Genomic DNA, 12453 nt, shown 5'->3' on the forward strand with positions numbered 1-12453 from the left:
CAACTTGTCAAGAAAGACAACAAATCATTTTCACCAATTAGTTGTTAAATGGCTGTCAACATATGATTTCTGCTAACAGCATGTTACTGCTATCTTTATGCCGCAATAACATTATGTTGATAGAAGTTGCTATTGTGTTAAAAGGGCTTAAAAATAAATGTTCCGCCCATATTATATAAAATATAAAAATGTAGAGTTAAAGATGTGTAGTCAGGCCATGTATTAATTACATGCAAGAAACTAGCAACAAAACACACTGAAACACACACATCCACACACGTGCTGAGCCTTCACCTTCTTCCTTATCTCCATCTAGATGACTCGTGTGCCAACTGCTCTTTCGGGGCAATCTGCGATGCCCAGAGCGGGCAGTGTGTGTGTGCGTCGGAGTGTGTGAAGTCCCACCAGCCTGTGTGTGGCAGCGACGGAAACACCTACAACAGCGAGTGTGAGCTGCACGTGCGCGCCTGCAAACAACAGATGGACCTCCGAGTGGTCAGCCAGGGCGAGTGCAGTAAGTAACATTCATACAGTGTCATCAGAACCAGAAGCAGGTTTATAACAGTGCAGTGATGACGTCTGTTTGTAGGCCGACCCGGACATTACAATCACCATGGCTCCCTCGCCTAATGGGGTTTGGAATATCGCAGAAAATAAAATGTGTGGACGAACACGCTTTTATGATACATATCATTTTTATTCGGCAGATTATTATAAACATATTACCACCAATTTGTGATTTCTGAAGCGTACATGCAATCAACAGAAGAGCCTAAATTACATCTCATAAGCTTATGTTATTATTATTATTATTATGTAAAGTAAGGTATTATATACCTTATTTCAGGTTGAACTAAAAAAACAATGATTTCAATACGAGGATATTGGAAGTTGTGAAATGCTAACTCCTTCCTGCACCACTGTATTGCCAAGTAGGTTTACACATACAAGGAGTTTGCTTTGGTGAAATGTTACTCATTAACACAGTTAGAGGGATTTAGATGTAAAAGGATCAAATATAGAATTATTTAAAAAAAAGTATTATACATTTGAATGTACTTATAAAAAAGGAAGTATAACCAGATTATTACAGATTATTCTGAGAGCTGTGCAGTTTTAAGCAGGCAAGGTTGAACAGAAAACATGAATTGTTAATTAACTATTGTTTCGATGAGCAGAGGAAGACTATGAACGTTTCTCTGCAAATGTAGAAGTTTAGACAAATGCGTGATATGCAAAGGTTGCGTCCATTGAGACGGTGGGAGTTCCTTTTCTGCAGCTTTAAATCAAATGTGAAAATATAAAATAATAGTGAGGCCCGGGAGGAGCCTCATTCAGCCGCGTGGAGGCAGTTCATATCCCAACAAACCTGGCCAGATGAAGAATTAATAAGCGAACATATGTCAGTTTCAAGAGAGGGATATATTACGAGAGAAAATGCCATGCATGGTAATTAGATAAAGATCAGATCATTCATTAATTAATTAAGAGCTGCGTTTAAAGGTCTGGTGTGATTGAAATCCTTTGAAACAACCCATTGACCCGTTCTTGCTCTGATTTAGAAACCTGCGGCAGCACCGTGTGTGCCTGGGGGGCCCGCTGCGTCCATAATATGTGCGAGTGCCCGCAGTGCTCGGGCGAGGCCTTCTCCCCGGTGTGCGGCAGCGACGGCACCACCTACAACAACGAGTGTGAGCTCCGCACAGCCTCCTGCGAGCAGCAGAGGAAGATCGATGCAGCCAAGCCTGGCAGCTGCGACGAAGGTAGGAAATGGACTTTAAAATGGCGTGATGATGTTCACCGATTGGCCTTTTAAAATGGTGCAATCATCTTTATCAACTGACCTGTAGTACGGCATCCAGTCAACTGATGAATTCAACATAATGGTTTCTTATGCCACCAGCAGCATGCACACAGGCTTACATAGAACACGATGCAGGGGGAGTCATACTGCGTGTCCATCGAGGAAAAGCTATTACAGCTACAGCAATGACTTCTGGGTGATTAAGATCAGGTCAGCGGCGCATTTTAATGGTCTTGTTTGTTTTTTATAAGTGCGTCTCTCGTCACTTCATTGCCTCTGTTGCAGAAACATTCTCAAATGGTTTTAATTTATTTCACCTGCAGGTAGACCCAGGATCATAGCAGACACGTTTTATTTGTTATACACCACATTTTTATTATATGTCATCATATCTTAGTAACAAGCCTCCCTCTTTCCTTACCTGCATCTTTTCTTGTGATATTTAGAACAAATGCGTTGAGGTACATTTGTTCTAAATAGAAAAATAAATATTGTTGTTCATACTTTTACTCCATCAGTGAAAACTCTTCTTGCACAGATGTTGAAAGCTGTATAAGACATTACACTTTGTGTGCTGAGGACCCAGGGTTTCAATCTGGCCTTGGACCGGATTCAAACCCTTTTTCTTAAAGATAAATATTAGAAACATTAACGGTAATATCACAGTAATGAACCTCATAAAGGCGTGGTAACCCTGTTGAAGTATAAAAAACAGAAACGTGCACACATAAAAATGTCTACTCAATATTTGCCATTCAAGCCATTGTAGAACAAGTCATTTCCCTCTTCTTTAAATAGAGCCCATGTTTTATTTGTTTTGCATCGATTTTTTATTTGAGAATGTACAGTATGCAAACCCTTTCAATCCAATTATGCTTTAAAGTGTGTGACTGATGGCCCTTAATGTGAGTGTCTCTGATTTCTAGCTCCGTTGTTCCTCCACATTCTGAATAAACTAGATCTAATTCAGCGTGCAAATCATATCTTGATAAGCGCTGACAGACCGAGGCAGGGTTTCACAGCCGCTGGGGCCCGTCTAAGGGACAACTCTGGAGGGAGCAACATGCCATCCTCTGGTTGTCAGGCCAACGTCAACACACTCTTACTCTGACAAGGTGTGAAGGGGAGCAGATTACACCTGCCAGCGGGGGGGACGTCTCGGGAGAAGAAAAGAGGGGATAGATGGAGGACAGAGCAAATAGAGATGAGAGGAATCCTCTTCCGTTTTGATTGCTCGCCAGCGGTGTTCCTTTCTTTTCCTTTTTTTTTTTAAACTTTCTCTAACATTGTCCAATATTGGCCCTGAGCCTGTGATGCGAATTGTGGTCGATTTAACATAATTTCATTGACTGAGACGAGTGACCTTTTTTGTATGTGGAGCATGAAGAAATGTGTGCACAGAAACTCACTGTCACAACCAACCCAACGTCTGCACACTCTCTCTGCTGCTCGTCTCTTCTGCCTCCCCAAGGGCATTGCTTCGCTCCTGGCGCACATATTCTTCATATTTGATTCTCTCTTTGTCATACTGTGTCTGCACATCATTCCCTTTTTTCATCAGTTGCTCATTTTGATTCAGAGAAAACCATCAGGCTTACACAAAAGAATCGTTTTTTTCTCTTTTTGTTCCCCCGTTGCTCCCCGCCGTGCCATCCCACCCACTCAAGTCTCTCTATTTTGCACTCTTCTCCATTGAAATGGTGCCTCTTGATAAAGGGGGCACCGATGCTTTCACAGATGACGGTGGGGATGGGATTGTGCTCAATCGATACATTTCACCCTAGGGGTGAAATCTGCCTGCTCTGTCCCTTGCCTGAAAATATCTTTAGGAAGCTTCTCTTTGGCTGCTGTAAGATAGGATATATGAATCACCACCCATAGGTGTATGGATGGTAGCTTTTATATATAGTGTAATACAGCAATCAGTCACAATAAATAAGACCAAAGACTGTATTTCCTGGCTGCTTTGGAGACAGCAGCAGAGCTCCACATCAGCTGTGTGCACAACCTCCAGCTCAATACTTCATACCTAAGATAAGCCTGAAGAGGAAGTGAACATGAGATTTATTCCCTTACGTAGAATAGACTTAAAAACCATCCTCATTAGTCTTGTCGGGAGGGGGGGATCGGGCATAGAGCATTACAAAAAAAATGGAAGTTGTTTTCTGCCGCCTTTAGTTTAACAGTAATGAAAAATGACAGTGTTCCCACTGTTGGCCATAAAGGGAAATGTATCACCTGTTTAATTTCACACCCGGGTAGGCCTGGCCTCAGCTTCTTTTCCCGACACTGACAAAGTGGCAACTGAGAGCAGTGCATCCCCAACCGAGGGGGCAGGCCTCTTCTTCTTCTTTTTTTTTTAAAAATGAATAGACATTTAATAAACAAGTTTATGAGCAAAGATTCACACAGTGGTGCACCCTCAGCTCCTCACATTGTACAAATCAGATCAATAAAAGCTCCGGAAGACGGGAAAGGGCGGTAAAAATGAAGCAAAGTGGGCAGCTGGGTGGGGAAAGAGCTCATCGAGTGAGATCAGCGGATTTGATCCCTCGTGGTCCATCCATCACAGGGCTCGTGACCTTCTGTTGAGGCAACACAACGTCTTCTATCCCGCCGCCGTCTCCAAACATGCCATCCCTTTTTGTTGCGCCGAGGCGTGACGTCCCATCCCTCTCAATCTCGCAGGACTTTATTTGGACTAACACGCTGTCACATCCGTCAAAGAGCAGGGACTGATAGATGGAGGCAAAACAAAGGCTAATGGCGCCACACTGATCCTTCAGCAAAGACCAGTGTCATTTTAGACCTTTGCCCAACAGCGTTCCCAATGATCGATGTCCGAGTTGACATTCGCGCATGTCATAATATCAAAGTATCACCATTAAATGTGATCGCTCCTGGAGCCCTTGATGTAAACACAACTTATCTGGTCCACCAAAACATCTCCAGGCTGCATCTCCTCTATTATTTACCCTCATTCTCAGCTTGTTCTCCACCCTCTGTTTCTCCAACATTTCCACATGGCATCACTTATTCATTCTTTTCACTGTCAAATCCACATAACGTTTTTTTCAGCTCTCTTTCTACCTTGGACGTTAGTCTCACGCTATTCATTTCCCTTCTTCTCTCGAATGCTGCCATCTTAATAGAGCTCCCCTTGGCTAAATACACTGTGGGTTTCTGACATGATTGAGTAAAAAGGAGCGGATGGCCAGTGCCGAGAGAATAGCTGATGCAGCCGTCTTTGCTGGGGATGTATTAATTGAAAGGTTCATATGCAGCGCGGGTGGCAGGGCACATCAAAGAGCAATAGCTAATTAGAACCCCCCTTCGCCCTTCACTTTTATTTATTCCATTCTAATGTCTCACCTCTTTTATTTATTTATTTATCTCGTCTCCGTGAGGGGGGCCTGAGCAGAATACGAATTGGCTACTCCTGCATTTCTCTTTCTGTTGCGTCTTGCTGAGTCGCTGTACAGTACACCAATGCCGCAAGCTCTCATTAATTCTTGTTTTCATCTGTCATGGAGTCAGAAGCCTTTACTGTTGATCTAACTTCAGATATCTGCCGCTATGCCACTGGTAGTTGAACGCCATTAGCCTGTGCATTAGCCCCGTCACAAACTGTTATGTTTAAAAAGGACTGTGGGCCAGCAATCGATAAGTAGCCACGACTGCAGATTCAAGCACAAAGGATTAGGGTCGGAGAGTGGTGCTGGCGTAAAAATGAGACGGAGTGAGTCCTGATGTTTGCGGGGGGGGGGGGGGGGGGGGGGGGTGTGGCCTCTACACGAAGCTCCAGTTCCATGTAATGAAGTGAAGGCCTCTTCCACTGCATCGACCACTCAGAGCCGTCACAGCCCATTGCTGATGACCCATATCAAAGGACAACTGGGGCTTCAGCTGCCCCCCCCGCTCTCTGACCCGCTCCATAATCTACTTTAGAAGATGGGTTATGCTAAGTGGTACTTCCATCACGGCGACATTGATTACACCATTAGAGGAAGGCGCGTCAATACCGAGGGGTTGAAAGAGCCCTAAAAGTAGACGGGAAGAGGAAATAACAAGTTGATTACCTGATGTTTTTCCAAGGCTATGTCGGGATTATTATGTCATGTCACGTTTCTATGTCTAGGCGTGGGTGTTTTTCCCGTTCTCCTTGTCATGTTTTCCTCCCTGTATTTTGTCTGGTCTCTTTTCCCTGTGTTTTCATGTCTGTCGTTAGTTTCCCTGGTGTGTCTAAGTTCCTGAGTGTTTTCACCTGTCACTCCTTGTGTGTCTCCTGTGCTCATCAGTGTCAGCCCCACTCCTGATTGTTCCCACCTGTGTCTAGTTACCCTGTGTTTAAATTCCCCTGTCTCCCAGTGTTCAGTGTCGGTTCGTCTTGTCTATTGTCATGGTGAGGTCTATGCTCCTGGTACTCATGAAAGGTTTTTGATTCCTCACTGCGGGAGCGCCTTCATTTTTTGTTCTCTGTTTTTTGTCATCTCGACTAGAGTTTTGGTGGTTACCTTTTTGTTCATTTTTGCCAGTCATGGAAAAATAAAGTATCTTGCAATACTTTACCTCTGTCTCCCTGTCTGCAATTGGGTCCAACATCCTAAGTGCCTGAGACCGTAACAGGCTACGCGGGGAGCTTTTAGCTTAACTGCGTTCCTTTTTTCATTTTTTGAATAACGCATTAGTTTCACATGAACTTTCTGCCAGCCCCCGGGGTGCCTCCCTCGTTCCGACTGACATTCTCTCCAGCTTTCAGTCCCCACATTCACCTAATCTCCCTCCGGAGTTCCACTGGAGGTGGAATTTGCAACTTCAAAAGCAGGATCCTCCCCCAGTCTACAGACGCAAAAAAAAAACTATTTGTTTTCCATAAACGGCCCTGCTGGTAATGTTTGTCTCCCCCCTTTTCATGTAAGGATTGCTTACCTTGTGTTAAAGTTGTCCTACCTTGTGCAAAGGTTTGCACAATAGTTCAGCGATGACAGTTTTGTGAACCCACAAATCCCGTTGATTGTGGGACTTTGTTTGGCCTTGCTACCTTTCTTTTAGCATAATAACTTCGACCCAGTGCACTTCTGACGCAAATAAAAGGCCTCCCAGGGTCACAGTTAAAAAGTAGCAGGTACAGCTTTACAGAACACTTTGCAATTAGTTTTATTCTCATATCGGGGAGCAGGCACCCATAAAGCAGGCCTTGCCACCAATTGCCTCACACACTTGGAAGCCGGAGTTAATAATTCCCTCCTCTTTTTTGTCTGTGATTTAATTGAAATGAAAAGGATGCCTCGCTTGTGTGCAAATATTTTGTGTCTAATTTATTTAGTCAATATCTTGCTCTCAACTACAGTTGGTCATTATCTTCTACTACCAGCAGCAGCCCCGTTACTTCCCTCTCTCCACCACCAGCATGAGGGAAATGTAAATGATCCTAACTTTGCCATGTTCCTCATGTGTAAATGTAGCCGTAACTTAAAGAGAAATGTAAGTAGGACGCTGTTTATACCTGGCGCAGTGTTAAAAGGGCATGTCCCTTGTGGGTTTGTATGTTTTATTAATGACGCTGTGTATTATGGTGTGTTTCTAATGCAGACTGCGGCTCAGGAGAGTCAGGATCAGGCGCGGAGAGCTGTGAACAGGACCGCTGTCGCATGTTCGGAGGCTCGTGGGACGAGGATGCCGAAGACGATCGCTGTATGTGTGACTTCACCTGTCAGAGTGTGCCTCACAACACGGTACGGCTGCCACTAATTAAAACACATTTAATGTACAGAGACAAAGTGAACTAACAAACATCAAAGAGCTGCATTCCCACACGTTTTCTTCAGCAAAAGCAATCCAGATAGTTGTCTTTACCTTCGTTGTAACATCATTGAATGATTCTCTAGGTGCAAATTGGGCAACATTTACAAATATGAAATATAAAAAATATATGTTGAAATCTGGGTTCAGGGTTCCTGAACAATTGTATACTTCCAGTTTAAATCATCTTGCTGCAAAAAGTCATCCCAAATTGAATTATTAAAATAAACAATATCGGTGTAAAAAACGGATTTGTTTACATTTTTGACAGTACTAAGACTTATTATGTCCCGTCAACATAACGGTCCTAGATGAAGTACTGTACTTCTGATTTTACAAGTTGTATTAAGTATTTTAAAATAACAGATGTAGGCCTTTATATCATTATAAAATGAACATCTTAGAAGGGATTGATCTTTGTCATTATTTGCTGCCAAAAGGATTAAACAAATAATCTCCAAAAATAACCGTCAATAAAATTAAAATAATCATTACTTGGCCTCCTTCTCAGCTGTCATCCACTGATCTACATAGGGCAATGCTAACATACACAGGTTGTATACTGTAGCTTTACTTTCAAGTGAAGTGACCGTATAGCTGAGCCGACTATGACCATACCTTCACCTGCCTGTGGTTCTCTCGTAGGTTTGTGGCTCGGATGGCAAAAACTACAGCAACGAGTGCCAGCTGAAGAAGGCCAGATGTGAGAAACAGGAGCACTTGTTGATTCAGAATCAGGGAGCCTGTGCAGGTTTGTACATTGCACCAATCACAGTTTGTCATAGCTCAAAAGCACCCTCACCACGTCTCATTCGCATTTCTCCACTCATTTCATCCATCGATGGGGCAGTAGAGTATAACTCTGTGTGTCTCTCTGCAAAGTGACAACTGTAACCATAAGAAAATGAACTGAAGAGGGGGAGATGTGTATGATTGGGTCATTTGCTCAGGGTAGGTTGACTTAACGACACCAATTTCTGGAAACTGAACGTTCCTCTGGGGCCGGCCAGCGTGCAGAGATAAGACACTCTCTCACGGGCGCATGTCGGATCGAGCTGATAGCAATAATGATTCTCTTTTCCTGCCCAGACATTCTCACAATTTAAACCATTTGACTACTTTGTGATACCGCAATTACTCTTATATAAAACCCCTCTCTTTGCATGCAAATTAATCACAGTCAGGTCAGGGTGGCAAAGGTTAGCCTCCTCTCCATGGCGATGTTAAATGAAAAGCGTTTGCTAGTACATGCCAGGGAGTTGAGCAAAAAGGCACTTGAGGGGTTTGGTGTGATCACTCCAGCCGGTTTGATTCCCCCTGGGTTGTCCAATAGAGGAGGATGGACAGAGTGGAAGAGAGAGTGAGAAAGAGGGGAGCTGCCAGTGTTTTCACACATATCCCTGCAGATTCCTCCCCTTCCTTTGGCACTGACTGTCATGCTTCTCCACCACCATCCGTGGATAATCAATCCTTTTTTTTTAAGAGCCCTCTATGGGTACTAGAGCTCTGGGCTCTCCTTTCCTATTGGCAAATGGAAACTACTCGGATCTTTGGGAATTGAACTGTCCTCCCCATTAGCTATGTAGGGAGAAACTTCATTTGACCTCGACTGCAGAAACTTATCTCACTAAAAGCCATTTTGTTTATTCTGATGATTACAAAAAATGATGTGCCTACATCCGCACATTTGTAAACTTTACCTACCATACTGTAGCATTTCAAACTGTCTTTTTCAGCTGCTTTCAAACTTAAATCTGGGTCAGGGATTCAGTGAAATCCAATAAAAATACTTGTTGTTTTGCGAGATGAGCAAAGTGCAGATGGGCCCTTGAGGGAAGAATACAAAAAGCCCACAAACACTGGAAGGGCTGTAGCAGACCTTGGAAATGTGAGGGTAATATAACAGAGAGCCGGACAATGGCCGCTGAAGAGAAGAAACCCTTGAAGGGTGGAAGAACATATGAAATTAAAAGTTCAGCCTTGTCCTAATAGGCTCAGTACAGATGGCTGAAAGGGAGCTCTGGAAATGTGGCAGGTTAAATGAACTGTGTCCAAAGCCCAATCTCTGGAGTGGGAAAGCACTGGAAAAAGAGCGCGGCGAGTCATCACCATTAGGCTGAGGCTCATATCCACACCAGTAACAGTGTGATTTATGACCCTGTGTCTGCAGCCTCCACACTCTAAATGAGCAACACAAGAGAAAGAGATCGGGCGGGGAACAGAGAAAGAAAAGAGAGAAAAAAAATCCCTACTTTCTATCTCTCCAACTTTACTTTGCACACCGAAGTCTGGACAAAAACTCAACAATTACATCTCTGCCTCGCCCAGAAACACCCTCCTCGTGTTTGCTTTGTTGTTCTCTTCCCATTTCTGGAGAAGCGCCAGATTCTCGGGAACACATTTGTTTTGACTTTGTTGAATGTACTTCTTTATTCCGAGCTGTCGGACCAGTTTGAAGGCTGCTGCATCCTCGCACAAAAGGAGCTCTCCACACGCAAGGCAGAATCTGCTTGGCACATTCCCTGACATCGAGTGTTTCTTTATTTATTTGTTTGGGAAGGTTGTAGACCAGCACTGCTATTCCGATAATATTAGACAAGAACAAATGAAGAGAACATGCCTCTTGGTAGGTGGTAAATGTCAGCCGCTGTGCATTCTCTGGCGGCACCATTGTTTGTTTTCACTGGAGGTAATAGCATCTTTTTCCCCCTGATTCTGAGCCATTGTGGAGGAAGTAGAAAATAGAATGCTTATCTTGAATCCGGCTGCCAGCCTCTCCACCTCTGCCCCTCCAGCCAATCGCATAGTTGGCAATACAAAAAGTTACATGTAGCTCGGAGATTGTGTTGTTTAATTCCTTCCCCCCCCCCCCTCCGTTTTTCCATAATCACTCAAATGTTGGTGTTCTTCTGTCTCTCCATCTCTCATCCCACCCCTCCCTTTTTCTTCCTCCCTCATCAGCGATTTCAGCCACATCTCTACCGGAGCTGTCGGAGCCCCAGCACTGCAGCGAGTCTGTGTACGGCTGCTGCCACGACAACATGACTGCTGCTCTCGGAGTCGGACTGGCTGGATGTCCTAGTAAGTCACCCACCTACGTCCCCGTTGACCCCTGCGTTTGTATGCAGAACGTTTGAGATGCTATCTGCTCGTTCAGCATATGGGACTTGTCCTCGACTGCAATTACCAAAGTTGCAGAGCGGAAAACGTTTCATCTTAATCCGACGAATAATTATGATAATGTTGCGCCATATCAACAGAATGAAATCTCTTCATCTGATGACGAATTATAGCACACAGATGGGGGGAGAAAACGCTGCATCAAGTGCTTAGCGCGGGATAGGGATGGAGAAAATGCAGACTGGGAAATATGGATATACGGAGATTTAGAGACGGGGAAGTCACCTAAGCACACTTTATCCACCTTTTTATTTGCCGAACAGGGCTTACCCAATATTTCCAGACTAGCATAAATATTTAATATCCATCATAGCAAGCAGTATCCAGCTGTTGTAAGCCACAGGATAACGGCCCGTCCACACTACAGCTTCGACAGCTTCAAAAACGGTTTCCAATGCGTCTGCCCATTCACTTTGAATGGGGTGACGTCACTTTTCGCCAAACTGCATTGTGGGAAGCCGAGCGGAGCTTTCCTGGCGTTTCAGGCTGCAAAAGTTGAGCAATGTTCAACTTTTGAAGCTTCTGAAGCTTTCGGTGGAAGCGTCAGCCAATCAAATCATATGCCAGTACAAGCTCTAGCCAATCAAACCGCTGCTTGTGTGTAGGGTTGCCAGAAACTGACCATGATCAAAATCGATTATTCGGCAGCCCTGGCGAATAATAACCTTTGGACTTGTAAGTTCGAAGTAGTTCCACGATGAGGAACTCTTTTTACCTGTCGCTTTGTTCATCTTTAGTCGCACGTGTGAGAGAGAGGGGGGGCGGGGTCGGTGTGTAGCGTGCTGCAGCAGCAGTCTGCTCTGCACGCAGGCTTCCTCCAAGTTTACAGTAAAACAAACTGGTGGTGTGACCAATGACAATTATTAATACTATTACTATTATATATATATATTATTATTTATATATATTTTGGTTGAAACTAAGCCAGAAAAAAAAAAAAATACATAAATAATAAAAAAAAAAATATATAAATAAAATCGATTTTTAAAAATAATATTCGATTATGGAGACTGTAGCGAATATTCGAATAATCGCTGGCATCCCTACTTGTGTGTCAGGGGCGGGAGATTCATGTGATTGGTTGTTGGTCGAGCTTCAGACACGCCCAGCTCCAAGCTTTTTTTGAAGCTGTAGTGTGGACGGGCCGTAACGGGTTGTTTCACAGCTAGAGAGGCATAAAGCAGTGATGTGTTGATGTGCTCTCCTCAGGTACGTGTCAGTGTAACGTCTACGGCTCCTACAAGGGGACGTGTGATCCCACCAGCGAACAGTGCTCTTGTAAGCCAGGCGTGGGCGGACAGAAGTGTGACCGCTGCAAGCCGGGCTTCTGGAACTTCCGCGGCATCGTGACGGAGAACATCAGCGGATGCACGCGTAAGGAATCGCCTCTTTGTTTCCCTGCCGATTTATCGAATGTGCTTTGACTGCACCGTGACATGTGACTACAACAGTAGGAGCTGTGCCATGTGGCAGTGCTGGGTGCTGCTTTGTGTTTCTTCCCAAAGAATGCGTATGTACATTTCCACTTTGTTTTCATAAGGGGTGAGCGGACTACAGCTGCTCATTTTTCGCAGATGTATGACTTTACTCTTAATTGTACTGTTACATATAAATGTACCAGATTGATATCATAGACATCAATGTTTATTTCATGTCAATTAACATCT

The 12453-nt window shown here is 44.0% G+C and overlaps 1 protein-coding gene across 1 annotated transcript in view; it reads left to right on the forward strand.

The window, feature by feature from the left end:
- The window catches only part of agrn (agrin), a 295804-nt gene that overhangs the window by 207391 nt on the left and 75960 nt on the right, over positions 1–12453 (forward strand). The window contains exons 9-14 of the mRNA XM_071203838.1: positions 317–514; positions 1563–1763; positions 7397–7539; positions 8252–8357; positions 10568–10687; positions 11996–12160. Coding sequence (XP_071059939.1) covers positions 317–514; positions 1563–1763; positions 7397–7539; positions 8252–8357; positions 10568–10687; positions 11996–12160 — 933 coding nt within the window. The remainder of the gene's footprint in view (positions 1–316; positions 515–1562; positions 1764–7396; positions 7540–8251; positions 8358–10567; positions 10688–11995; positions 12161–12453) is intronic.

The sequence above is a fragment of the Pseudochaenichthys georgianus genome, chromosome 7 (genome assembly GCF_902827115.2).
Source record: "Pseudochaenichthys georgianus chromosome 7, fPseGeo1.2, whole genome shotgun sequence".
Lineage (NCBI taxonomy): Eukaryota > Metazoa > Chordata > Actinopteri > Perciformes > Channichthyidae > Pseudochaenichthys > Pseudochaenichthys georgianus.